At 47.5% G+C, this 26,114-nt stretch overlaps 1 protein-coding gene across 1 annotated transcript; it reads left to right on the top strand.

Moving 5' to 3' along the window:
- The first annotated feature begins 942 nt into the window (after window positions 1–942).
- Window positions 943–8,678, top strand: LOC118597167 (keratin, type II cytoskeletal 2 oral-like). The gene is made up of 9 exons (XM_036208472.1): window positions 943–1,488; window positions 2,474–2,694; window positions 3,949–4,009; window positions 4,376–4,471; window positions 4,926–5,090; window positions 5,187–5,312; window positions 5,910–6,130; window positions 7,746–7,780; window positions 8,359–8,678. Exons 1-9 carry the CDS (start codon window positions 943–945, stop codon window positions 8,676–8,678), a joined length of 1,791 nt encoding a protein of 596 aa, XP_036064365.1.
- The last annotated feature ends 17,436 nt before the right edge of the window (window positions 8,679–26,114 follow it).

The following is a 26,114-nucleotide window of genomic DNA, read 5'->3' as shown; positions in this document are numbered from 1 at the left end:
CAGCCAAGTAGTCTCTGTATTCTGTCCTGACCTGCTTCTGGATCCAGGAACCACCAGCTACCGGTCTAAGATGGTGGTGGCAGGATCCACCCTGAGACCTTAGGATGGTGGGGGCAGGGTCCACCCTGAGACCTTAGGATGGTGAGGGCAGGGCTGTCTGAGATCTTCTCCTCTCCCTAGCCTCACACTTCTTGGCTCCGAACCTTGGGCTTCCATTCCCCAGAGCTCAGACACACTGGCTCTACTTTATCTCCTTTTCCACAGTTAACCTGTTTCTCCTTAAACTCTGGGTCTGCTTTGGTGGATGCTTTGACCACAGAGGGAGCAGACTGGACCCCGGGTTCATGCATTTCTTATGGCCAGCCCCACTCTTGGTGCTCTCTGAAATGAAGGACACAGGTGACATGTCATGAGAAGACAATGTCTACAATGAGAGAAAAAGCTTGGGCACTATGGGAGTGCCACAGGACCTGGCTCATTACAAACCTCAATGAATTTAGGTCTGGGACTCAGTTTCTTGGGAGAGGCTGACAGGGTCATGGAGATTAAGAGCCCCTAATCCCTTGGGGTCTAGAGTCAGGTCATCCTGATGTGATGGGTTCTGCTTAACTTTTTAAAACTCTTGAGGAAATCATGTGTCAGGAGGGAGGGAGGGAGGCAAAGCTGTCTTCTGTCAACTGAGGCAAGTTTGGGTGATTAAGCTAAAAAAGCAAAGCCATTATGGCCCAGAGGATTATCTTTGAGGTGTGCTGGGAACCAAGAAGTAACTTATTGCCTGTGAGGCAGACCAAACCCGAGATGACTCTCAGGTAATTGCTTGCCTCTCCTTCTGCCAAGCCAAGAAGCCTGGAATATAAAGGCCAGCTTCTTCTGTCATCCCTATCCTCTCCTCAGCCCTTTGCTCTGCTAAGTGATTGCTAGCTCACTGCCACACTCCTCACCATGAACAGACAAGCCTGCAAGAAGTCCTTCAGCTGCGGGAGCCAGGGCTTCTCTGGCCACTCGGCTGTGGTGTCCGGCAGCAGCAGGAGGAGCTGCGTGGCACGCACTGGGGCAGCCCGTGCAGGGGCTTGTGGGTTCCGGAGCGGAGCAGGAAGCTTTGGCAGTCAGAGCCTCTACAGCCTGGGTGGCAGCAGGAGTATTTCTATGAGTGTGGCGGCTGGTGGCTCCCAGACTGGTGGCTTCAGTGGAGGGCTTGGCAGCTGTGGCAGTGGCCATGGAGGTGGCTATGGAGGTGGCTTTGGTGGTAGCAGAGGAATGGGAGGTGGCTTTGGAGGAGCATCTGGATTTGGGGGAGCTAGTGGCTTTGGTAGGCCCGGAGGCTTTGGTCCTGGTGGCTGCCCTGGGGGAATCCAGGAAGTGACCATCAACCAGAGCCTCCTGCAGCCCCTCAATGTGGAGATTGACCCCCAGATTGGGCAAGTGAAGGCCCAGGAGCGTGAACAGATCAAGACACTCAACAACAAGTTTGCCTCCTTCATCGACAAGGTGAGGCCCAAACCCAGAGGCATTGTGGGGTGTTTGGGCTGCTAAGGGATGGTACACAAAGTTGCCAGTGGGATGTCTGGCACTTGGCCTGTTCTGCCTTACCACTTTCAGACAGTGAGCATGCCTTCCTTGTTCTTTGTGCTCTCTCATTCCAACTGTGGAAGGAGGGAAGGATTCCTGGTTTTGATTCCTCTCTAGTGTTGGGACAGCATGGGGAGGGGCCAAGCACACTTTTTTTTTTTTTTTTCTGAAGAATTCAGCCACAAACCCAGAACGGCATACCTTCTTTTTGACAAGCAGTTGCTTGATACTTTTAGCTAGCAGCCAACTAACTCTGCGCAAATCCTGGGACAGCTTCTCATATTCTCAGAAGCACCATACCTTCCCAGTGATATTGCACCTCTGCCAAGGGTAAGCTGAACTGTCCATGTTGGGGCAAAGCAAGGCATGCTGGGTCGAAGGCAGAGATGAGCCCAGGATTTGAAGAGAGCCTTGGTCAGCTGCAAGATGAATTCTGAGGATCCATTGGCTATTTTTACTGCCTTCATGGAGGAGAAAGAAGCTTGTACCTAAGGTCCAGTTAAAAATTACTTTGGCCATGCTGACCTCCTTTGGCTACAGTTTGAAGGATCCCAATAGACCGAGGGTGGTCCTGGGTTAAACGGCTCTTCACTTTGTCATTCCACATGCTTCTCACTTTTGGTGATTTAATGCTGTCTAGGTGGTTGTGAGGATTAAGGGACACAGACTACATGAAATTAGGAGGTTTAGCGAGTATCCACACACACACACACACACACACACACACACACACACACACACACACACAAGCTTTCCATTTTCTAACCTCTGTCTTCTCCATATTCTGAAACACAGTGATCACTGTGGATCGAGGAGTTGGGTCTGTTCCCTATCTTCCTACCCTATGGGGTGTGCGGCCCATGTGCCCAACTGAAGGGCTCTTTTTCTTTCTCTCTTGGTGCAGGTGCGATTCCTGGAGCAGCAGAACAAGGTCCTGGAGACCAAGTGGGCTCTGCTCCAGCAGCAGACCACAGGCTCCGGCTCAGGCCCCCAGAGTTTGGAACCTTTCTTTGAATCCTACATCAGCTGCTTGCGCAAGACGTTAGATTCACTGATGTTGGAGAAGGGAAGCCTGGAGGGAGAGCTGAAGAGCATGCAAGACCTGGTGGAAGACTTCAAAAAGAAGTAAGTGTCCTCCTGGAGGAGCGTCTTCATTTGGGATTTCAAACACACATCTTTAGTCAACACTCTATGGTGGGTTTGTTGTGTGAAGTCTGGCCAAGTTGAAGTTGGGGGAGTGGAACTATTGTGGGTGGGGCTGATCCTTCCATAGTTTTCAGTCTCCGGCAGCTTCCCCTCCTACATCGGCCCTGATGAGCAAGAGGGTTCCCTTGGGGTTGGGAACTTCACATTACTGTACACAGGAATCGCCTAGGAAGGTTATCAAAAGGGCATATCCCTGTGTTCTAGCTGCTGCTGTTCTGAAACAGTGGGTGTGGGGCGGTGCTGGGTCTGAGTGCTCCCTAAGCCCTGGTCCAGGACTGTATTGTGCAGATTCATCCTGTTCTTTCATGTGTCTGGTTTTCTGCTTCTGTGGCGTCACTCTGCCTCCTTCTTAAGGTTCCAAATTTGAGTTCACACCTGAGATCTGTGAGAAGTGAATAGGGTCTCCCAAGCTGGGAGGGAGCTCCAGCACCCCCAGGAGTCAGGACCCATGTAGAGGGGTATATCTACTTCTGGTAGACCCCTTTCTTCCACTGTTGATTCTTTGAAGTTGTTCAAAGAGCTCAGGCAAGCAGTTGGCTTCTTGATCCACCCCCCAAGTATACACACTTTAGCTTCGCATAGAACTTGGAGGAGGGAGAGGCAGCCCCTGAGCTCTGTGAACAACCCACAATAGTTCCACTCCCCCAACTTCAACTTGGCCAGACTTCACTCAACAAACCCACCAGAGAGTGTTGACTAAAGATGTGTGTTTGAAATCCCAAATGAAGATGCTCCTCCAGGAAGGACACTTACTTCTTTTTGTAACATTCTTGTTAAAAAATTCTGAGAAGTTTCGAGATGATGGAAGCAGAACTTTGATATCAGGCAGGGTGAGGACACTGCGGGCTCTGTGTGATCGCACAGGTCATGTGCCCATGGAGCAGGTGTCCTGTCTCTGGGTGGAGAGATTCTGCAGGAGCATAGGGATTCTTGTTTTATTTTTTTTTAACTCCTGTATTTTATGTATGTGGGTGTTTTGTCTGCATGGACATCTGCACATCAGAAAAGGGCATTGGATCGCATGACTCTATGGTTATAGATGGTTTGAGCTGCCATGTGGGTGCTGGGAATTGAACTCAGGACCTCAGGAAGAGCAGCCAGTATGTTTAACTGCTGAGTCATCTCTCTCGTTCTGAAATGTCACTGTCTGAGTCTGTGACTCTCTCCATCCAGGTATGAAGATGAAGTCAACAGGCGCACTGCTGCAGAGAATGAGTTTGTAGGGGTGAAGAAGGTGAGTGAGTGGACTAGACCCAGAATTCCTTTGTCTCCCAAAGCAGGGTACTGCTGTGGATGGGACTTACTTCTTTCCTTACATTCTTGGGAAATGTTTGAAGGAAGCTGTTCATCTTTAAACCCTACCATAACCAACAAGCTAGTTAGTAATGTGAACTAATAATGAACATCTCATGTGCAGCACTAAACACGATTATTTTTAGCTTACACATGTACCATACTTTGTTTCTGTTCCCTTAAAAAGGTTAGGTGAGTGGTTACATTTAGAAGGGTTAGGGGAGGGACAAGCAAGAGAGAGGAGGGCTCAGAGGGAAGCTTGAGTAGAAGGGAACTGAGGTCATTCTCTTGTTTCTCTCTCTTTCAGGATGTAGATGTTGCTTATATGAACAAGGTGGAGCTGCAGGCTAAAGTGGACAGCCTGACAGATGAAATCAACTTTCTGAGGACTCTCTATGACATGGTGATTCTCCAATTTGCTGCTAAGAGACTGGCCACTAGCAACCTCACAAGCACAACTTCTGGGGGCAGGTCAAGTGGCGGTGTACCCTCAAAGCCAGCCGCAGGGCTCCCAGCTCAGCTTTGCTCCACCCAGGAAATGCCCACATTGCTCCTCCAGCCTGCAGGGTCAGGGCCCTTCTTTTCCCTGAGCTCCACAGTCAGCTACTAAATAACAGCCTTTTGCCCTGTGCTCCCAGGAGAAGCCACACTTGGGTTCATGGGCTGATGTTTCCAGGATGATACATCTTTGCAATTTGCTCCAACCTATAGTTGCTGGCATTCTGTAGGCTATAGCCAGACCCAAAACAAAAGCTTAATTGTTCTACAGCCCCATTTTTTTAGCATTCTTGGGCATCTCTGCTAGTAGAGAAGTCCCAGCATTAGTTGGGATCTGTGACTATTCATGTTCCCCACAGGAGCTGTCCCAGATGCAGAGCCACGTCAGTGACACATCTGTGGTCTTGTCCATGGACAACAACCGCTGCTTGGACCTGGACAGCATCATCTCTGAGGTCAAGGCACAGTATGAGGACATTGCCCAGAGGAGTAAGGCTGAGGCTGAGGCCCTGTACCAGACCAAGGTAGGACCCTTCCTGTCACCCCTCAGATTAAGCTCTGATCAGCCTCATCAAAACTTTGCCGACATTTACAAAGCCCCTCTGATCCACCTCTGTCAGCTTGGGGAATTGCAGACCACAGCTGGAAGGCACGGGGATGACCTGAGGAGCACCAAGAGCGAGATCATGGATCTCAACAGGATGATCCAGAGACTTCAAGCAGAAATTGAGAACATCAAGAAGCAGGTGTGGCAGCAGCCGGACTCCTTTGTCCCATTTTCTCCATTCTTTGGTGGAGTCATAGCCTGGGAGAGCCTCTTGCTGTCCATCTGTTTTTCATGGAGGATGAGCTTCTTGGAATGTCCCAGTACCCAGCAGGAGGGAGGGCTACAATTTTGATCTGCATAGCTAATCTGACCCCTGCAGTGTTGGCCCTAAGCAGTCAGCGGCACTGTGTTACTGAGCTTTTTTTTTTTTTTTTAAATCACACTTTATATAGCCTCAGTGGCTACTTTGTATAACTGGAATGCAATAGTCAGGAAAGGGAATTTTTTTTTTTTTTTTTTAACAGTCTTGCAAAAGAGATCAAAGGCTATCCAGTCTTCTGTCGCCTGTGCCAACTCAGGGAAGCAGATGTGTTCCTTTTCATGAGTCACACAGGAGTTGATTACAATGGGAACAGGATGAATTAGCCAAATTGCAACATCATCCTGATTTGTGAGCACGTGCCGGTGGGAAAGGGAAGGAGGACTGACAGATGGTGAAGAGGTCCCATCCTCAGGACAATCAGGTATTTGCTTCCCAGCCCTATGCTAATCCCATCCTTTCCTCTTTCTGCCCCAGAACACCAACCTGCAGACATCCATTGCAGAAGCTGAGCAGCGTGGTGACGGGGCCCTCAAGGATGCTGATGCCAAACTCCAAGACTTGCAGGCTGCCATGCAGAAGGCCAAGGATGACCTGGCCCGGCTGCTGCGTGACTACCAGGAGCTGATGAATATCAAGCTGGCCCTGGACGTGGAGATCGCCACCTACCGCAAGCTGTTGGAGGGCGAGGAGTGCAGGTGAGGGGTGATAGGGTTGACATTCTCCAAGCATGGTTTTGTAGCGACCCACGATAGCAAAGAAAGGAAAAAAATGATAATAAAAGGAGAGGATAAGTCGGACAGAGGCCAGGGAGTCTCCTGAACAGCAGAGGAAGTGTTTAAGTCTCCTATTTCTCATCAGTCATTATTATCTAGTTATCTGATTCATCACAGGCACACCATCAAACCATGCACTTGTATTCATCAGGAGAAGCTCTTTGAGGTTGTGATGGAAGTTATAGACCAGGGCTGTCCACTGGGACTTTCCAAGATGAAAATCATCCAGGCCAGGCTGTCTGATACAATAGTTGGTAGCCTGTTTCTTCTTCCCCTCCTCCCTTCCACCCTCCTCCTTCCTCCCTTCTCCCTCCTCCCTTCTCTTCTCCTCCCTTCCCCCTCCTTCCTTTTCTCCCTCTTCTCATCCCCGACTGTTCTTTTGTTTTTTCTTCTGAGATGGGGGTCACACTATGTATCTCCACAGCTGATCTTGAACTTCTGATTCTTCCACCCCAGCCTCTAAAGTGCTGGGATTACTGGTATGTCAATGACCGGCTTCTTCCGGCATTTGAAACAGGTGTAGTGTAACTGAGGATCTGAGTTTTACATTTAATTGAAATTAATTTATGTAGCTTCGTGTGGCTAGTGGCTTCCATGTTGAAAATTCAGTGTGGATGATCCTGCAACCTCCATGGCTGAAGCTGAGTCTGTATGGGGAGAATGCTTGCCACGTACATATCCTTGAAAAATAACACAGCATACAGAGGCCGATCAAGGTTTAGTGAGTGGATACCACGTGTGAAGGCAGTGTCAAGAATTGAGGGGGTATTCTGTTGACTCCTGTCTCATGCATCTACATTCAGAATCTTTGCCCTCAGTCAGTTCCCAATCTGATAGAGGAAGGAGAGCCCAAACATGGGAAGAAAAATAATTCTGATGTGTTTCTGTGGGAAATAGTGAAGATGAGTTAAGTGTATTGAGAATCATGTGATGTGAAGGGAGTCGTCAGCATCAGCAGGCACTCTGTGGCCAGGAGCACACAAACATTCCATGTCTGCTCAGTGCTCCATGAACAAGCACCAGGCCCGGGGAGATGGGTATTGTGAGTGGGAAAATTTCAAATCTAGCACAAACTGGGGGTCGGCATCTCGTGTTTTCTCTACCATCACTACTGTTGCCCCAAGCCTCACTGGGGAAGGCTTGCTGGAGGAGGAGACTTGGTTAAATAAAGGCAGGGCTGGAGAAGAGGGGAAGGGCAGGCACAGATGGAGAAGTTTATCTTAGCAGCAGGGGAGAGGTGAGGATGGCCAATCAAGTGGGGGTGGGAGTGGCAGTTTGCTTGGAACAGATCTTTAGAGGTCAGGGTGGGAAGACAGGGAGATGGAGTGTGGTTGGCAGAGGTGTGCTGTAAGTCATAACTGGAATCAGCCCCCTTCTCTGAGGGAGATGGAGATGTGAACAGCCTGGACTGGCTTTTTCCTTCCCAGGGCTTGGCCCCTGGGAGGGCAGATGGGAAGAAGTGGTACCTGAGGTTATGAACCCAGTTGTCTGGCTGTTGACTCACTGAAGAAGTAACTCTCATCTCCTGTCTTTCCAGGATGTCTGGAGAATGTCAGAGTGATGTGTGCATTTGTAAGTAGCACATTTAAGAACCATCTCTGGGGGCTAGGGATGGTTCAGTGGGGGCAATCTCTTGCTGTGCAAGCATGAGGACCTGAGTTTGAAGTCTTTACCACTCACTTAAAAGTTGATCATGGTCGTGTATTAGTATTGGGATTGGGGGGTGGGGTGGGAGGATGGATCCTGGGAATTGGCTGGCCAGCCATCCTTGCTGAAATGTTAAGCTTCAGGCTCATCTCGAGGTAGTAAGTTGGAGATGGACATCCTTCTTTGGTCTCTGCATGTGGCCCAATTCACTTAAGGCATCCCTGTGACATCAGCCATCTCTCAGCTGTAGCTGTATCCTTCACGTACACTGTGATCCAGCTCTTTGACCCTTCTGCTTGTGGGGTATGCCCTAGGTTGGAGAACCAGAAACTTTGTGAATACTTCCAGTTCCTGTTCTTGGCTAAGGTACTGAGAGCCAGGGTTCATCAGCCAAGGCCTCAGAGATGATGAGCATCTTTTCTCAATTATAGATCAGGGCAGGTGTAAGACAGTCAACCTCCAGCTCCCCAGGCCTTTATCCTGACCTGTCTGTTCCCCTGCAGCGGTGGTCAGCAATGTCACCAGCACAAGCAGCAGCTCTGGAGGCTTCAGAGGGTCTGGTGGCAGCAGCGGCTCTGGGGGCTTCAGAGGGTCCGGTGGCAGCAACTATGGAGAGGTCAGCAGTGGCAGGAACAGCAGCAGCAGGGACAGCACTGGGAGCAGGCTTGGCCGTGAAGGCAGCGTCTCTGTAAGCCAGCGAGGAATGGGCTCTAACTCTGGCGGTACCCAGGCCTCCGTAGGTGGCAGTTACAAGTCTGGCAGAGGAGGCAGCAGCGTCCACTTCTATCAGACTACCAGTTCTAGCCAGCAGCGCTCCAAGTGATCCTCAGAAGCAAAACATCGCCCCCCCCGCCACCCCCCTGCACAGTCCCCTGCCTCAGTCTGCAACTGCACCCTCCCCCATCTGCTTGGCATCAGCAGGTGCATAGTGCAACCCTGCTTTCACTCAAGTTCCTTGGAGAAGGGGTTGAAGTCTACATATCTAGCTCTTACATATTTGAGTCTTCTCCTAGGCCAGGGTGGCCTGGCTACTGGTCTGGGATGCTGCTGCTCCTGGAGAAGGCCCTGTGATAGGCCCCAAATTTGGACAGTAACACCTGAGCCCATGCCTTCCTGAGCCTTCTAGTCTAGCCTAGTCCATTCTGGCCATCTACCTCTCACAGGAGGAAGGTCGAGGTTTCCAAACTGCTGGTTCTCATGAAGCTGTGTTCATGCCCGGCACATCTGTTCCCCTAATCTCCTGACCTTTGGATCTTTCGCTGATGACATATTGCACTTCCTTTTCTCAATAAATTGCACTGTGCTTCACCAACTCATGTTTGCCTTTTATTCAAGGACTCATAGAACAGACCAGATCCAAGAGTAGAACAAAATTAGGTCCTCTAGAAGACTAGTCTCAGGAATAAAGGACACCAAGTTGATATGACATCACCTTTACTTGTCTGCTTGGGTTTTTGCAACAGGTCTACCCAGGAGCACTCCCAAGGAGCACTCACTGCACTAAAGTAGGGGCTCTCTCCTCTTTCGAGAAGTTCATTTTTACCATCTCCCAGCCTCTGAGCAGGCACCAGGCGGAGGAAGCAGACTGCTCTGGGACTTTCCTCTTCTGCTCCATCCCCACCACAGTAGACGCAGTGAATTCTCTCTGCGAACAGAACTCTTGGGTCTCAATCAGTCAACACACAGCACTCTCTTTATCCTGAGCAAGTTCTGAGCGGAGTAAAAGATTAAACAAGAGAATGAACCTATGTGGGCTGGGGGTATAGCCAGGTGGTATAACACTTCATTCTACTCATCTGCGGGGTGCACACATTTCAGAGTGCTCTCCAGGGTCCTGCACAGGGCTTAGGGAACCAAGGGAAGGTCTGGTGTTCAATTATAGGAATACATAGAGATAAATTCACAGAACAAGATTCCCTCCCCCAACCTGAAGGAAGATGAGGTGGGGTCACACTCCCAGTAGGACAGAGTTGGAAGCTGATCCCCTTGTGAGCTGTTGTGGGGAGAGATGGTGGAGGGAGGTAGCTGAAGGATGAAGGTTAACAGATGCTGGAAAACTGGGGGTGAGGGTGGAGGGAGGCATGTTAAATAAGACCAGAATAGGAAAACATTGTCTGGGAGTGGCTCAGCTCTTATTCCAACTGTGGTGGTTTGAAAGAAAATGGCCCCCAGAGGGAGTGGCACTATTAGGAGATGAGGTCTTTTTTCTCAAGCTTTTTTGCCTAAGGGTAAGACTGCCTCTCAATGTGACAGTCAGTCAACTTCCTGCTGCCTTCTGGTCAAGATGTAGCCAACACCACATCTGACTGCACACCACCATGCTCCCTGACATGATGATAATGAACTGAACCCCTGAAACTATAAGCCAGCCCCCTCAATTAAATGTTTTCATTGTAAGAGTTGCCGTGGTCACAGTGTCTCTTCACAGCAGTAAAAACCCTAACTAAAGAGGCTGGAGGGACGGCTCAGCAGTTAAGAGCACTGACTGCTCTTCCAGAGGACCTGGGTTCAATTCCCAGTACCCACATGGCAGCTAACAACTGTCTGTAACTCCAAAATCTGACACCCTTACACAGACATACATGTAGGTAAAACACCAATGCAAGTAAAGTAAAAACAAATAAGTTATTTAAAAAACCCTAAGACACCAACCCTGCTTCATTTACCACTCCCTCTGTGTTGATCCTAAGAGCATTGCCATACATACCTGCATCTCAGAAAGTGTGTCCTAGGAACCTGGCCTCAGCCATGAGGGAGCCAGAAGATTGGCTGGTTGCTTGAATGGATTTGGATGGGAGGCTCGCTCTCTTCTGGTAGACCTGGGGAGAATGGAGAAGACTCTGGAATCTTTGAAAACTCCACAGGCAAAGGACCAGAGATGGATGAGAGATCTTTCTCTTACTACATAGGGAGAAGAATTTGTAAGGAAATGGTGAAAGCAGGAATCTACAAACATCTGATTAAGTAGTGAATATCTGTATGTGACCTCCAGAAAAGGCAACTATTATCTTCAGCCCACCTATTTTGTTATCTTCTCAGCCCACCTATTCTGTCCACTCATTCAGGACATTTTCTTCTCCTGATGACGTAGCTTGAATTCCCAGTTTGCTAATGTAATGGATTATCTCAGCTTCTCCTTGGTGGACAGAGATGCTGCCTTCTCTGCCTCCAGATGGCTCTGTTCACCTCCTTTCCTTTACTCACTCTTATTAAGTTGTGTTCCTGAGTTCTGTTTTCACTCCTGCTGTTCCAACTATCTGTGGATGTGTCAATCCAGGCATCACATTTACTAAATTGGGATTACTCACAGCTAAGGCCAAAGAGTCCTCACTTGAATGCCCATAAACTTAATTCATTGCCACTTTTCAAGATGTAGGATCTTAAGCTAGTCATTTATGTAAGATGCACATAGACAACCTGGAATTTGAGACATTTATTCTAACAGTTTTGCCTAGCTTTCCATAGTCATTGATGCTCAGATAGAATTGGGCATGGTTTTTAACGCATGACCGAGTCTGCCAGATTTCCCTCTGTACATGTAGCCAAATCTCTGAGTCTTCTGTTTGGGGTTCCTGCTTCTGCTTCCCCACCTACCCACCTACTTACACATGCATGAATACACAAATACACACACACACACACACACACACTCCTGCTTTTTATATTTTTAATCACAAAACCCTAAATGACCTCCACGTGCAAACGTTGGAGGATAAGGGCTGTGTGACAAGAGGATAGGCCATTTGGTGGATGATCTCAGATGATTTTTCTGTTGTAGTTTTTAAGAATGTCACAATTAGACAAGTGTTAATATGTGCTAGGTACTTGGTGTGCATCAGGACCTTTCTTAAAATAGCTGAGTGCTAATAGCAACTCTGTGAGTAGATCTTATTATCTTTATCTTATCACTAGAAACAAAAGCACATGCCCTAAAAAACTTAGCCAAGGTTGGGAAATGAGGAAGAGGGGATCCAGGACTGAACTCTTTCAGCCTCTGTATGAAGTAACTCACCTAACACAAAGGCACACAAGTCAAGAGGTTTTGTAGTTGATTCTCACATTGTGACTCATGATGTCGAACGGGTGTCCTAAGGTCTTCTTGACTCTTCTAGTCTTTACATTTAAAAAAGAAATCACAATTATGTGTTTAGGGGGGGAATACACATATGTCACAGTCATATTACAACTTATGGGAGTCAGTTCCTGCCTACCATGTGGGTTCAAACTTAGTCATCTGCCTGGGCCACATGTGCCTTTACCTATGGGGCCATCTCTCTGGCTTTTTCTAGTCTTCCCATGAACTGGGTAAGTGTCCTCTCAGTTCAGCCACACTCTACAGGCACAAGTCTTGGCAATGGTTTTTAAGAAGTAAACATGAGCTGGTGTTCTTCTGGGTGTGGGACACAGCTCATGTGGGGCGCTTAGCTTGGTAGTAGAGTGTGTGGTCTGTTTTATGTTCTTATTTTACTCTTGCTGTGAAATCCCTGTTCTTGACCAGAGCTTCATAGCTGACGTGGTGGCCCCACTATGGTTTTGTTAGACCATCACTGTCCTGAGCACTGAGATCTGGGGAGGAAGGAAGCTACCTCCAATCTGCCTTTAAATCCCTGCTGTCCCTCGTTTCTGAGGCTGGGCTGCCTCCTCACTGCTCAAGGCAGGGATGAGCACTCCTTTCTGCAATGAAAACAATGATACCATAGCTTCTTTATGTTTGTTTTCTAGTGGCCCAGGGTCCCACAGAATTCCATAGCTTTAGGTTTCCTTCAGCCTGCGCATGGGGGTGGGTTGGGGGTTGGGGGTGGAGCTGGAGAGATGGCCCCTGTGCGCTGTTGTTCTGTCCATGGTGCTGAAATATGAAATATGTCCTGTGCAAGCTCAAGTGCTCTCTCTCTCTCTCTCTCTCTCTCTCTCTCTCTCTCTCTCTCTCTGGTGTGTGTGTGTGGGGGGGCATGTGTGTGCACATGTGTGAGTGCATGCATGTGTGTGTGTGCCTGTCTTCTCTTTCAGGCTTATGTCTGATACTCCCGGAGCTTCCTCTAACTCACACCCAATCCCTGCTTCAGCTACTTTTGTTGATGCATCTGGGCTAGCAGATTTCTTGTCTAAAATCAAATAAACATTTGATTCAAAGCATAACTCTAAAATAGGCCTAGAGTTCATCCCACTTGTGTTTTTCTATAAAAGGAAGACCTCAAATTACGTGTCTCTCAAGGTCATTAAGGCTAACTAAGGCTTGCGTGTATTTGTGTTTTCCTCTCTGCCCTGGTTGCTGGAGAGCTTAACTGCTGATTGGATTCTGAGGTAGATTATTATTTCTAATTTAACTATTTTATGGGAATGAGAGGGATGTGAAAACCCTAAAAAACTGATCTTCTCTTTAAGGGTTTATTACTGATGTATAAGCTGACATTAGAAACTGTGAGCTCCCAGAGAGAGCAAACAAATTAATTAAAACCTTAAAAAATTATAATTATTTATTTATATGTGTGAGCACATGGGAGTGCCACAGGGTACAAGTGGGAGTCAGAGGACAGCTTGTAGGAGTTGGTTCTTTCTTTCCACTATGTGGGTTCTAGGGAATGTACTCAGGCCATCTGACTTGGTGGCAAGCATACTGTAGGCATGAGTAAGTGATTTTAAAATGTAAACAATATTATTCATTAATTTTATAATGAAATAATATCTTTCTTAAGGGATGTTTCAAGGAATAAATTAAATAATAAATATAAAAAAATCACCTTACAAAATGAAAGATGACCAGGATATGATGGGACACACCTTTAATCCCAGCACTCAGGAGGGAGAGGCAGGTATATTTCTGTGAGTTCAAGGCCATCCTGGTCTACATAGTGAGTTCCAGGATAGAAGGGGCTACATAGTGAGGCCCTGTCTCAACCCTCTTCTAAAGTAGATCTTAAAATAAGAGATGATCTTATGTATGTTTGCAAATTTGGATTAGAGAACTTATAATATGCTCTTTAAATAAAGAGGCTATGCCAGGTAATGTCTTGTGCATTCAGTAAGCATTTGTTGACCAACAGACCATTTAGACAATGCACAGGCTGTTAGAGCTTGGCTCAGCTTGTCCTTAAACACAGTGTGAGATTTGACCACCGTTATTTCCAGAGTTACTACCGTTAATTAATTTCTGAAGAATCAACTAGAAATAACTTCAGAAACCATCAAGAGGAGCCTCCTTTTAGACACTTACATTTCCTTTAAAACACCATCCACAGTGGCAGTTATTCTCCTGCGGTGGGGCATCCTCATTCCCACACAGTCCATATAAATTTCACCAGTGAGTCTGAACTTTTTGTGTGCGAGTCTGCAAATGTGAGCGTGGTTTTCCCTTTGTAAGTTTTATTTTCCAAGGTGTCACTGCTATTTCCTGAGGGATGCCCCCTGACTTCTTGAGTGCTTTCCCACAGAATCTTCTGGGTGCCTGAGCCCAGCCCTCTAGGTGAGGTCAGGTTAGCTCAGGAAAGGGGTGAGCACAGGCCTTCTCTTTGACCACCCCAGGCCTGGCCTGGGCCTTTGGCAACCCTTCCCCATGATGACTCACCCTGCACTGGCAGGGCTTTCTACGTCGTTGTGTACTATACCCCTCATGCAGAGTGTACAGACGTTTTGTTTGCATGCATGTGGAGGGTTCTTAATCTGTTAAGTCTGTCTTTGTGCTAGTTCAAGCTCCAAAAACCAAATAGTTTTTGGGTTCTGCTCCAACTGAACTTCTAACTTGTCACTTGTATTAGACTCTAGTCAGTGTAATACATTCCTCTTCCTGCCAAACCTACCCCTCCCTGATCAGCCTCCAGCTCATGCTTCCCCACAGCTCAGCCAAGTTAACTCTTCCATCTCTCCTCATCAACAACAAGGTCATTGGGCTCAGAAGCAATGCCAGGCTCACTGTTGTCTGCAGATGCCCAGCTGTGAAGAAGAGAGGGTCTGTGTGTGAATCCAGACATGGATGGATAGCTTCTCCGACCTCACGACTCATGGCTGTTCGGTTTCCAGAGTCCCCAAGGTCTCCCCCTCTCCCACCATAAATCAAGGCCAGTAGAAATCTCCCCAAAAGTCCCTTCCCAGATGGGTGTTACTGTCTCTTGTGGTCACACTATGGGATCATGGGCCCTCTGCTCTTAGCCTCGCCCTCAGCTGTTGTAAAATTTGTGACATTTCTCCCATTCCTTTTCTTTGCAAGGTCTTCATTTATTCCTCTAATCAATTGCTGCATGTTTTGCTACAGGTCTCTCTCTCTGTCTCTGTTACTGTCTCTGTCTCTGTCTCTCTCTCTGTGGTGCCAGTTTGATTCAATGTTATCTTACAGGGTTGATGGTAGAGGGAGCAAGGCATGTAAAGGAGAGAAGAAACTTTCATCCTCGACAGGCAGAGGTGAGGGAGGATGGGACCCTGGATATCCAGAAGTGTGGAGTCCAGTGGGATGGCCCCAGTTCCTCATCTGGCCTCTTCACTTGGGTGACACCTTCACGGTCCTGCCCAGTTCCAGCTGCTGTGCTGCAGTCCTGCACAGGCCTCCAGCTCCTCATAACTCAGATCTGTGAAGCCTGACCAGATGGACCAATATTTGCACCTTCACAGGACAAGAGGGACCCACAGACTTGGCCTCTTGCCTTATTTTGGTCCACGTCACCTTTCGCTGCTCTGCTTTGACCCAGGCATCAGAAATGCTATCTGAAGATTCATGGACGGTGCCTTTGTCCACCCTTTCAGATGTTCTTTAGGATCCCAGGGATCCAACCAAAACTCACACAGTCCTGCCCAATTTAGATTTGGGGCGAGTGTTGCCAGGATTCACCTCCTTTACTTCTCTGAGGATGACTGAGAAGATGTAAGTTTGACCGAAATGTCTATTCACTGTCTTCTGCCACAGGATCCTGCTCCGTCCATCACCCGAAAGTCACACTAAAGTCTCAAGGGTTTACTATTTGCCCAGGAGCGGCCTACCTTTGGTCAGTTGCTTAATGCTTAGAAGATGCCAACTCCATTGTATCTTTTTTATCATTGTTTTCTCTGCTTTCTTGCTTGGTCTATTATCCTAGTTAACTCTCCATTGCTGTAACAACACCAACCAAACCAGCTTGTGGAGGAAAGGGTTTATTTGACATACATTTCTATGTCACAATCCTTTTATTGAAGGGGAGCCAAGGCAGCAACTGGGAGGCAGGAACTAAAGCAGAGGCTATGAGGGAGTGCTGCTTACTGGCTTGCTTTCCATGGCTTGCTCAGTCTACTGTTTTATACCATCCAGGACTATCTGCCCAAGGTGGCACCACCCACAGTGGGCTGGGATTTCCTACATCACTCATTGATTAAGAAAATGTCCCACAGACGAGCCTGCAGGACAATCTGGTGGAGGTAAGTCCTCAGTTGAAGTTCTGCCTTTCCAGATGACTCCAGCATGTGGTAAATTCACATGACAAATACTTCAACAACATCATGGTGTCTCTGAAGATTACTTTGGTCTTTAAAATTTTCATATAGGATGCATTACTTTGTGTTTGGCTTCTTTGGTGCATCATAATCTTTCTGAGAGCCATTGGTATTGTGAATATATTTTTCTTGTAGCACTGGAGATCAAACCTAGAGCCTTGCTCATGCTTGGTAGGCATTTCCTACCCAGTTATATACTCAGTGTCACAAAGAAAACATTTTGCATTGGGAACATTTTATTGTGTGTCTCTTTTGCCCAGCCTGTGATTTGCACCTCCTCCCCTCCCCTCCCCTCCCCTCTCCTCTCCTTTTTCTCTCCACCGTCTTCTCTCCCTCCCTCTGTCTTTTTAATACAGTCTCACTGGGTAGTATAGGCAGGCCTGGAACTCTCCATCCTTTGCCTTAGCTCCTGATGCTGGGACTCCAGGCATGCACCACCACACCTGGCTCCCATTGTCTTAATTTGTGTTTGGAAGCTCCTTTCTTGCATTCAGCCACCCCAGTACTTCCCCACCATTAGCATTTACACCTGAATCTACATCCTGTTTAAGAGACAGGTCAAGTGATGACTATTATTCTCCCAGTACTTTATAAAACATGGGACTTTCCTTGAATAAAGCTGCTTCCGTTATGAGAATTAAAACAAACTTGAGCTTTAAGAAAACACAGGTATTATCTCACAACAAAACTAAAAGAGATACACACAGGTGCCTGGGCCATACTCCTCAAGATGCTCATTCCAGAAATCAGAAATGGGGCTTAAGGGTCTAAAGCAGTGTTTCTCAACCTGCAGGTCATGACCCCCTTGGCAACCTTCTATCTCCAAAAATATTTGCATGAAAATTCATAACAGTAGCAAAATTACAGTTATGAAGTAGTAATGGGGGTAATTTTATGGTTGGGGGTCACAACAACGTGAGGAAGTGTATTAAGGTGTCACCGCATTTGGAACGTTGAGAGCCACTGAGACGCTTTTAGAGCTGTCCATGGTCCTGATATGTAGATCCACCCGAGGCCACTTCCCACTCAGACGTCCCATTCCACAGCATGGCACAGAGAGACCATCACAGCCACCTTGGACTTACTCCTTCAGTCCTTTCTCTGCCATCTCTCCTCCTCCTCCTCCTCCATGTCCCTTACTCTGAAAACGTGGAACCTCTCACCAGTACTCAAACTACAACACTTCATATTTTGTCCCTGATGGATCCATTCTTGCTCATTCCTCAGTTCCCCAGTTAAGATCTCCTCCTTCCACAGGTTTTCTTCCTTACATGCCCACAGTGCTCTAGTTTGCTGTCAATAACTCTGATTATTCAGTGTGTTCAGGTATTTACATGGCTGATTCTCGTTTAACAACGTGGTGAGTGCCTCTGGACCATGGACTGTGTTCCTTCATTGCTGCATCTATTAGTAAACCTGGTACCCAAACAAACAGCAGCTTCACAAGTGATTGTTTGGGGAATGAGTGAATGTTTGGAGGGAAGACCAAATGGGCCTTGGCCAATTCCCTATCATCATCATCAGGACCACTACCAACTCTGTGTGTGTGTGTGTATGTGTGTGTGTATGTGTGAGTGTGTATGTGTGAGTATGTGTGTGTGTATGTGTGAGTGTGTATTTGTGAGTATGTGTGAGTGTGTATGTGTGAGTGTGTGTGTGTGAGTGTGTATGTGTGAGTATGTGTGAGTGTGTATGTGTGAGTGTGTATGTGTGAGAGTGTGTGTGTGCGTGTGTGAGTGTGTATGTGTGAATGTGTGTGTGAGTATATGTGTGTGTATGTGTGTGTATGTGTGAGTGTGTGTGTGTATGTATGTGTGAGTGTGTATGTGTGAGTATGTGTGTGTGTATGTGTGAGTATGTGTGAGTGTGTATGTGTGAGAGTGTGTGTGTGCGTGTGTGAGTGTGTATGTGTGAATGTGTGTGTGCGCGTGTGTGTATGTGTGAGTGTGTGTGTGAGTATATGTGTGTGTATGTGTGTGTATGTGTGTGTGTGTGTGTGTGTGTGTGTGTGTGTGTGTGTATACATGATGATACATGTGGAGGCCAAAGGACAACTTTGTGGAGTTGGTTATCTCTTTCCACTTTCATGTGGGTTCTGGGGATTGAACTCATACTGTAAGACTTTGGTAGTGAGGCTTCCTTCCCTCCTCTGGCACTGAGCCATTTCACCAATTCCCTCTTGAAGGAAATAAATGCCTAGGGAGGAAACATGGCCTCTGCACGTCTGTCTGGACTCTGAACGAGGTACTGGAGGATTCCCTGTGCCTGGCTCTTCATCTCTACTTCAGGGTTCATTCCTCTAGGTAGAGGGCTGAGGCAGTTGGCGCTGGGATGGACTCTACCTTCCGACTGCATCTGTCTGCAAACTTAACTCACTCTTCATGCTTTTGTCAGCCTCACGTAGGGTGTCTGTGAGTCACAGAGGGTGTGTGCTTCATAGATGGCCCACGGCCCATCTGTTTGTCAGACTAGATAAGTGAAGGGGCTTTAAAAGTTGAGGACGCCCCACGAATGTCAGGGTCTAAGTGCTGGCATATAAACTCATAAAGTGGTAAGATAATAAACTGTTTTGGGAAACTAAAATGTTTCTATAGGATTGGCTGGGTTCTGGGGTGGGGCGTATGTGCCAAAAATGGTGCCTGGCATCCAGGGCCTTCTGTACTAGCAGAGGACTTATGCGATGTTTCTTTTGACTTACGGCAACAGTAGGGGAACGGGTGTCCCAAGAGCTGGAACAGGTCAGTTCAGGGGTCAGGCTGGTCAGACAAAGCATCATGGTGAAGCTGGCCTTTTGCTGTTTCCTACATGATAGAAAGGAAAAGGAGGATAATTTCAAGTCAGAGGACCCTTCATGGTTCACAGACTTCAAAGACAGCCAGCCAGAGAAAGCCATGGCAGTGCCCAACATGGACAGGGTTGGGGAATGTTGAGTGGATGGAGGGGGAACTATAGTCATTCTAAGATCTGAACTACATGGTGTTGCCACAGCTTGTGGCTCTGCCACAGAACCCCTTCTGCCCACGAGCCTGTAATGGCAGACACTCAGTTCTGGTCAGAAAGAGCCAGGTAATGCACACCATCTCCCAAGAAAAGAAGAAAATAAATGCAAAGTGCCCTCCTGAGGACTGTGCAGGATGGGTGTGTAGTCCAGTTATCTATGTCTACTCAGTCCAAGCCAGTGTTCTGAGTCAGACTTCATTCTGTAGGCAGACCTTGGTCAGAAACCCAAGGAGCTTCTTGGCTGTGTCCCGAGTGTCTTGTTCACTAACAGGAACACACCTAAATTGGAAGGCTGTCTTGTTGGCTGTGGGTCCTTAACTACTTCCTGAGCTTTAGTTTCCCTCTTCTGAAAATGGAGCTACAAGCCCTTCCCTCTAGGAACTTCTGGGGGTTTTATAGGAAGGGGCCTCTAAGTGTATTAGTTCTCTAGAGTAATAGGACTTATAGAATGAATCTCTCTATATAGAAATGGGGTTATTAGAGTGGCTTACAGGCTGTGGTCCAACTATTACAACAAAGGCTGCCTATGAATGGAAGGTCCAAGAATTCAGTAGTTGTTCAGTCCAAGAGGCTATTTGGTCTTCTTTAAAGGCAGGAATCTTGAAGAAGTAGGCTCTAATGTCAGTGAAGAAATCCTTGCTGGCAAGAGGGAGAACAAGCCAATAGAGAGCAAGCTTCCTTCTTCCATGTCCTTTACAAAGGCTGCCAGAAGAAAGTGCAGCGTGGATTAAAAGTGGATCTTCTTACTTCAGAGATCCGGATTAGAAGTGGGTTTTCTCACTTCACATGATTTATTTAAGACAAAAAACATCCCTCTCAGGTGTGCCCAACCACTTGGGTTTTAGTTAATTCCAGATGTAGTCAAGTTGACACCCAAGAAGAGCCATCACAATAAGGTGCCAACTGCAGAATGACATTCCAGGACTTGGTGCTGTTGTTCAGACCCCTCTGCCGTCCAGTTTACAAGGTGCTTTAGTGTACCCAGATCCCCATCACTTTATCCCTCGGAGAGCAGAAGTTTATCAGTTCAGTTGTTCGCAGCGGGCAGAAGGGGATCTGACCTGCCCTGTCCAGTGTTGTCCATACACTGCTCCACTGGCTTCCTGGATCTTGGTCTGGACACTTAAAAGAAGCTACCACTGCCCACAGGGCCCTCCATTTCACCTCTCTTTCTGGGCACAGGAAGACAGTGTAGGCCTCTCTTCATGTTTTCTCTTTGAAGGCATGAGCCACACAAGGGAGCAGGGAGGACACTGCTTAGATTTTCAAGGGAAGATCATTCCTACGTGTGCAGAAAACAGCTTGTGACAACATTTTTAACTACACGTGAGAAAAAGTTCAGGTTAGCAGTCCTTGATTTTAAAGTAATTCCAAATAATGTTTTACATAGTCTATGAACCACAGATAATTTTAATCAAGTGAGTTGTAGCCAAATATTTCCAAATGCAGTAACAAAAACTTGAATGTTTTATGATAGAATCGAACTTGTGCTGAGGGTCATGTGAACAGGTGTGGTATGATGTGGGAGGAGCCAGATGACCCCCAAAAGTGTAAGATCTGACCAAGAACCTTAAGTGGCCTGGTGACAAGCTACCACTCACCCATACCCCAGATATTAGCATTGAATCAAGGCAGAGGCATCAGTAGAGTCATGTGATTGAGACATGTTCCCGAAATGCAATCTTGAGCAGTCTGTCACTGTGTGACCACCACAGAATCTATTTATATAAGCACATGTCCTTTAGCCTGCTACATGTAGAGACTCCTCATAGGGTCACCATGAGCAAAACAATGGGAGATTTGATCCAACACAAGGAGTAGTACAGGGAGAGATGTGTGCGGCTGCTGGCTGTGTCCCAGCACACAGAACAAACTTTGGAGACAGAGTCTCATGTATTCCTGGCTGGCTTCAAACTCATGTAGCTGTTGATGACTGACTGACCTTGACCTCCTGATACTTCTGCCTCCCAAGCGCTAAGATTATAGATGTGTGCTACCTACCACACCTAGCTCAGGGCAGGAGCTTCATGTACACAGTATCATCCCAGGAGTCGCACATTGCTTCAACACTGATGTGGCTACGCTATCTCTAGGTGGTAGGGATCTTTCTTTTAGCTCCTTTGTAACCTTCTGGGACCACCATGGAATATGTGGTTCATGACTGGCTGAAACATTGTTATGTGGCACATGACTAGTTTTGGACAGAACACAGATTCAGTGCAGAACTGGAAAAGCTCACTGTAAACGATGGACACACAGGCAGGACAACAGAAGACTGACATGTCAAGGAGCACACTTGTGAGAACCTTCCCTGTAAAGTCTTGTCCTCACCAGCATAAAGGCTGACAGAGGAAGTTAGATAAGCAGCAATAGAGGCCACACCTTGGTAGCTCACAGAAACTCTCCCCAAGTAAACATACAACTATGAGATAGCCCAGTGCTTACCAGGCTAAAACCACATGTGTCTCTGCCTCCAACAGAGGGTGTTCTAAGTCTGGAGGGAAAAGCTTTCCTGGGAGAGTGTGGGGACTTGTCCCACTGCAGCCTGCACACAGTGGCACCGCGGCCCACCTGTGCGAGGGTTCCTTTTCTCCACACTCTCGAAAACACTCATTATCTTATCTCCAATGGTTGCCATCCTAACAGGGGTGAGGCTTATCTCACTGTGAAGGTCATTTACATTTCTCTCATCATTGGTGGTGTTGGCTATTTGCCCACTGGTGGTGGGAATATGAGGTAGCCCAGACTAGCCTTATGGAAAACAGGATGGAGGTTCAGAAAAAAAAAAAAAAAGAATACAACTACCATATGGTTCAGCAGTTCACTTCTGGGTATATTTAAGGAGATAAAATCAGCTCTTGAACTTATTTTGAAGATGTGGGATGTGCCTCAGTGTCCATAGACAAATGAATGGATAAAGAAGATGCTGGGCCAGAGAGATGGCTTAGTGGTGAAGAGTTCTTGTTGCTCTTCCAGAGCCAACTTCTGTTCCTGGCACCTGTGTTGGATGACCTGTAAGTCATTGGACAACCTAAAGAAAATTTGAGCTGGGTGCCGGAAGACATACCTGTGATCCCAGCTCTTGGGAGAAGAAGGAGGCAGGATTAGAAGATTAAAGTTATCTTCAGCCATATAGAAGGTTTGAAACCCACCTGGACGACATGGCATCTTGTCTCAAAAAGCTAAGAAACAACAAAACCAAACAAGAACAAACCAGAAAATGTGGCATATATACAATACAATGGAATGCTAATGAGCTGCCCAGGAGAAAGAAGCCGCATCAGCCATGAGAACATGGTTAGCCCCCTCGGGAGGGTACTATGCTAAGTGGCAGACATGCATTATATGATCTCATGTACACGTAAAATGGAAAAATCATATTCATAGAAACAATGAGAGGGTGGTATAAGGGCAGCTGTGAGTGGGAGACATGGGGAGCTGGTGGTATAACGGCAGAACCTTTACCCTATGAAGGAAACAAGTACTCTAAAGAAGAGGAAGAAGAGGGTTGGGGATTTAGCTCAGTGGTAGAGCACTTGCCTAGCAAGCACAAGGCCCTGGGTTCGATCCTCAGCTTAAAAAAAAAAAAAAAAAAAGGAAGAAGAAAGCAAGGCCACCCCTGGCCACATCCCATCTTAGGTGATGAATGCAGCTCAGGTCTGGGATCTTTAGTGTAATGACAGGGTGTTTTGTCTTGTTCAGAATATTGTCTCTGTCCCCCTACTGAGAGGCAAGGTCTCATCATGTAGCCCAGGCTGGCCTGGAACTTGTAATCCTCCTGTGTTGCTCTTTACTGCTAGGATTAGAATTGTGCACAAGCAGCCCTCACTCATTTCAGGAACTAGGGAATTGGAGCAAAGCATTTTGACGTCTTCTACTTGGTTTATGGTATGCTGCAGCTGATGTTTTTTTGGAAATGATGATGCTGTAATTTGTTATAAGAAGTTGGATAGAAAACTCAGTGTAGTTGATAGAGGGTTGCTTTGTAGAGTAACTGTTAAAGTGAAGATCTTTTGCCTGGCTATGTGCTAAGAGCATCTCATGAATTAACTGCTCCCACTTTCCCAGTCCCATGAGGTAGGCAATGCCTACGCTTTACAAATGAGGAAACTGAAGTGTGGAGAGATTAGTGAATGTGTAGAGGTTCTGATAATTCATATGAGGGGCAGTCAAGACTCAGATTCCAGCAGCTGAGCTCTAAAACCTTACCCCGTGAAGCAGAAGGAACAGTGGCAGGGTCTTGGGCTTTAGAATCGGTCTGCCCAGGTGAGATCTAGGGGCAGGGCTACAAGCTTTGTAGCTGGCTGCTTGATCACCCCCTAGCCCACACCTGAAAGTCTTCAGTAAAACGTGGTTGCGTGGCTTGGGATGTGGCTCAGTTAAACCTTCTTAGGATTTCTGAAGCCCTCCAGCACTTCATATGCCAGGAACAGCGGTGCAAGCCTATAATCACAGCACTAGGGAGGTGGAGGCAGGGGCATCAGAAATTCAAGGTCATCCTTAGTTACACAGAGAGTTTGAGGCAAGGAGGAGGCTGGAGATGGCTTAATGATTAAAACCTCTGTGCAAGCCTGAGGACCTGTGTTCAAATCCCCAGCATCCAGATATAAATCAGAGATTGGTGGGGTGGGTCTGTAACCCTGGTAATGGACATGTGGAGACTGTAGCTCCAGTGCTCGAGGGACCGAGATGGGCAGATCCAAGGAAAATCTGGCTGGATCCAGCATAAGTGGCAAGCTCCAGGTTCAGTGAGAGACTCTGTCTCAAAATATAAGATGAATCATGGTAGAGGAAGACATCTGACACCCACCGCTGGCCTCTACAGGTGCATAAACCTTTTGCCACAAAGATACCGCTATGGGGCTCAAATGTTATCTGTGTAGCTTCTTGTATTGTAAGAGCCCAATAAAGGCTCCTAACTGTTGATGACCATTGTTCCAGGAACCTGCTTGTTCTTAAATGGAGGAAAGAATAACAGACAATTCCTTATGTTTGTGTACTGCTGTAGTCTCTTTAACATGGGCAAGGGACATATGAGCCTGGAACTTACTAAATATTCCATATCCCCTGCCCCAGGGATTTGGGATTCTGGTCCCCACTCAATTACCAACTATCCCTATAACTGAATCTGTCCCGACTGCCTCTTGATCTAATATATGAAAGTGTCCTCTGCCCAAACAACAGTGATTCATATCTAGGACCTTACTGTTTCTTTTGGAATTCAGCTTTGGTCCAGCCTACAACCTTATTTTTCTTTAGGCCCACACATGCCCAGCTGTTCCCTTTGCTTTAGGGACAAGAGACAGTGCCAGCTTTGATGAGGGCATTTAAAAAGTCAGACCTCCAATACTTTGGATGGAAGAGCCTCATTATGTCTGGAACCAACGTTGTCTCTGGACCTTCCCCATGGTACTCTACAGGGATGTGCTGAGGCCTCATGGGGGCTTTGAGGGGCAAGAACATATGATAGGTTTGACAAGGTAGAAGGACATTGCTTTATCCTTCATTCCCAGGCTGATCCTGGGATTCTAGTCAAAGAGGGCATCAAAGGTGAGGCCCTGGATGCTTTGTGGCATTAGGTGATGGCCCAACAGCCACCCTAACCCAGAAATCAGAATTCCCCAATGATGTGCCTGTGTGCTAGACACCACCTTCCTCCTCCTGGTCACATGGCCTGCCATACTGGCAGGATAGCCCCCAGTCTACCCGTCTCCCAGGCTGCAGGAACAGAGGATGCCTGGGACTTCCTTGTTGGCCTCTCTTTTTGAGTTGAGAGGGAGAAGCTGCAACGTCAGCTGCACCACCAACTTCCCTGTAACTTGGACCATGTCCCTCTCCCTGTACCCACTTCCTCCTGTGAAATGACACCAACGGGCTGGTGACTTATATTGCAAGTTCAGTTCTAACACTTGAACCGGGGGAAGTGGCTCCTGCTGGGTAGGAAACCAAGGCTGGAGCTTCTGCTCTGTCCAGCAGCCGCTTTCTCCCCATGGATTCCACCCCATGGTATCTCCTCTGCAGATTCCAAAGTTCCAATCACAAGGCTAGCACAAGCCCCATGAGTACCTGCACCGTAGCCAAGGTTAGCCAGCACAAGCTGCATATGGACCTGCACAATAGCCCCAGTGCTTGGCCCTCTGGGTGGGGGCGGGTGAGTGAGATTCTCCCTCAGGCCTTTCTCTGCCACGCCCCTGCCATATCCACCTCCAGCCCCTGGGAGATGCTGGATGAGATGGGGAGCATATCTATGGGGATGTTTCTGTGGGTCACACCAGCAGCTCCTCTCGAACCCTGCCCCCAGCTGCTGCTGAGATTGTGATTCTGGTGGCTGATAGTTGCTTGGGCCTCACCCTCTTGGCAGCCTTGGGTTTCAGTATTTGGGAGTCAGGTGGGGACAAGCTGACTTGCCACTTGATTTTTTAAGGAGAGCACTTGCTGATAGCAGGCAGAGAGTGATGGGGAGCGGGGTCAGTCATCAGTAGCCAGGCCAGCACAGGGCCAGGACATGGCGAGGCTGGCTCAATGTGGGGTCCAGGCTCTTCCTTCTTCAAAATATCTCTGTGCCAGCCTTTGCTTTCACTGAGAGTGGCAGGACTCTACCACTGGCCTCTGCCGGCAATCTGATGGGCACCTTTCAGGGAGGGGCTCCTGGGCCATGTTCGGTCCAGGAACATTAAGGAACTTCCTATTTATTTAGTTGGGCGTGAAGATGGAAGTGAAGAGAGACGGACAATACAGAAAAGCTGTGCAGAGGGTGAGAGAGCTCCCACAGTCTTCAGTCTTAGGGGAAGCAGCTTTCTGAAGGAGT

This window comes from Onychomys torridus, chromosome 16 (assembly GCF_903995425.1).
Source record: "Onychomys torridus chromosome 16, mOncTor1.1, whole genome shotgun sequence".
In the NCBI taxonomy this organism is placed as follows: Eukaryota; Metazoa; Chordata; class Mammalia; order Rodentia; family Cricetidae; genus Onychomys; species Onychomys torridus.
This window is presented reverse-complemented; position numbering and strand designations above follow the sequence as displayed.

What these genes read in the sequence shown, in the direction of transcription:
- LOC118597167 (XM_036208472.1), top strand. Translation starts at nt 943, where the DNA reads ATGAACAGACAAGCCTGCAAGAAGTCCTTCAGCTGCGGGAGCCAGGGC. An exon ending in AGGCCCTGTACCAGACCAAG is followed by an intron (nt 5,091 to 5,186) that starts GTAGGACCCTTC and finishes CACCTCTGTCAG; the next exon opens with CTTGGGGAATTGCAGACCAC. An exon ending in TTGAGAACATCAAGAAGCAG is followed by an intron (nt 5,313 to 5,909) that starts GTGTGGCAGCAG and finishes TTTCTGCCCCAG; the next exon opens with AACACCAACCTGCAGACATC.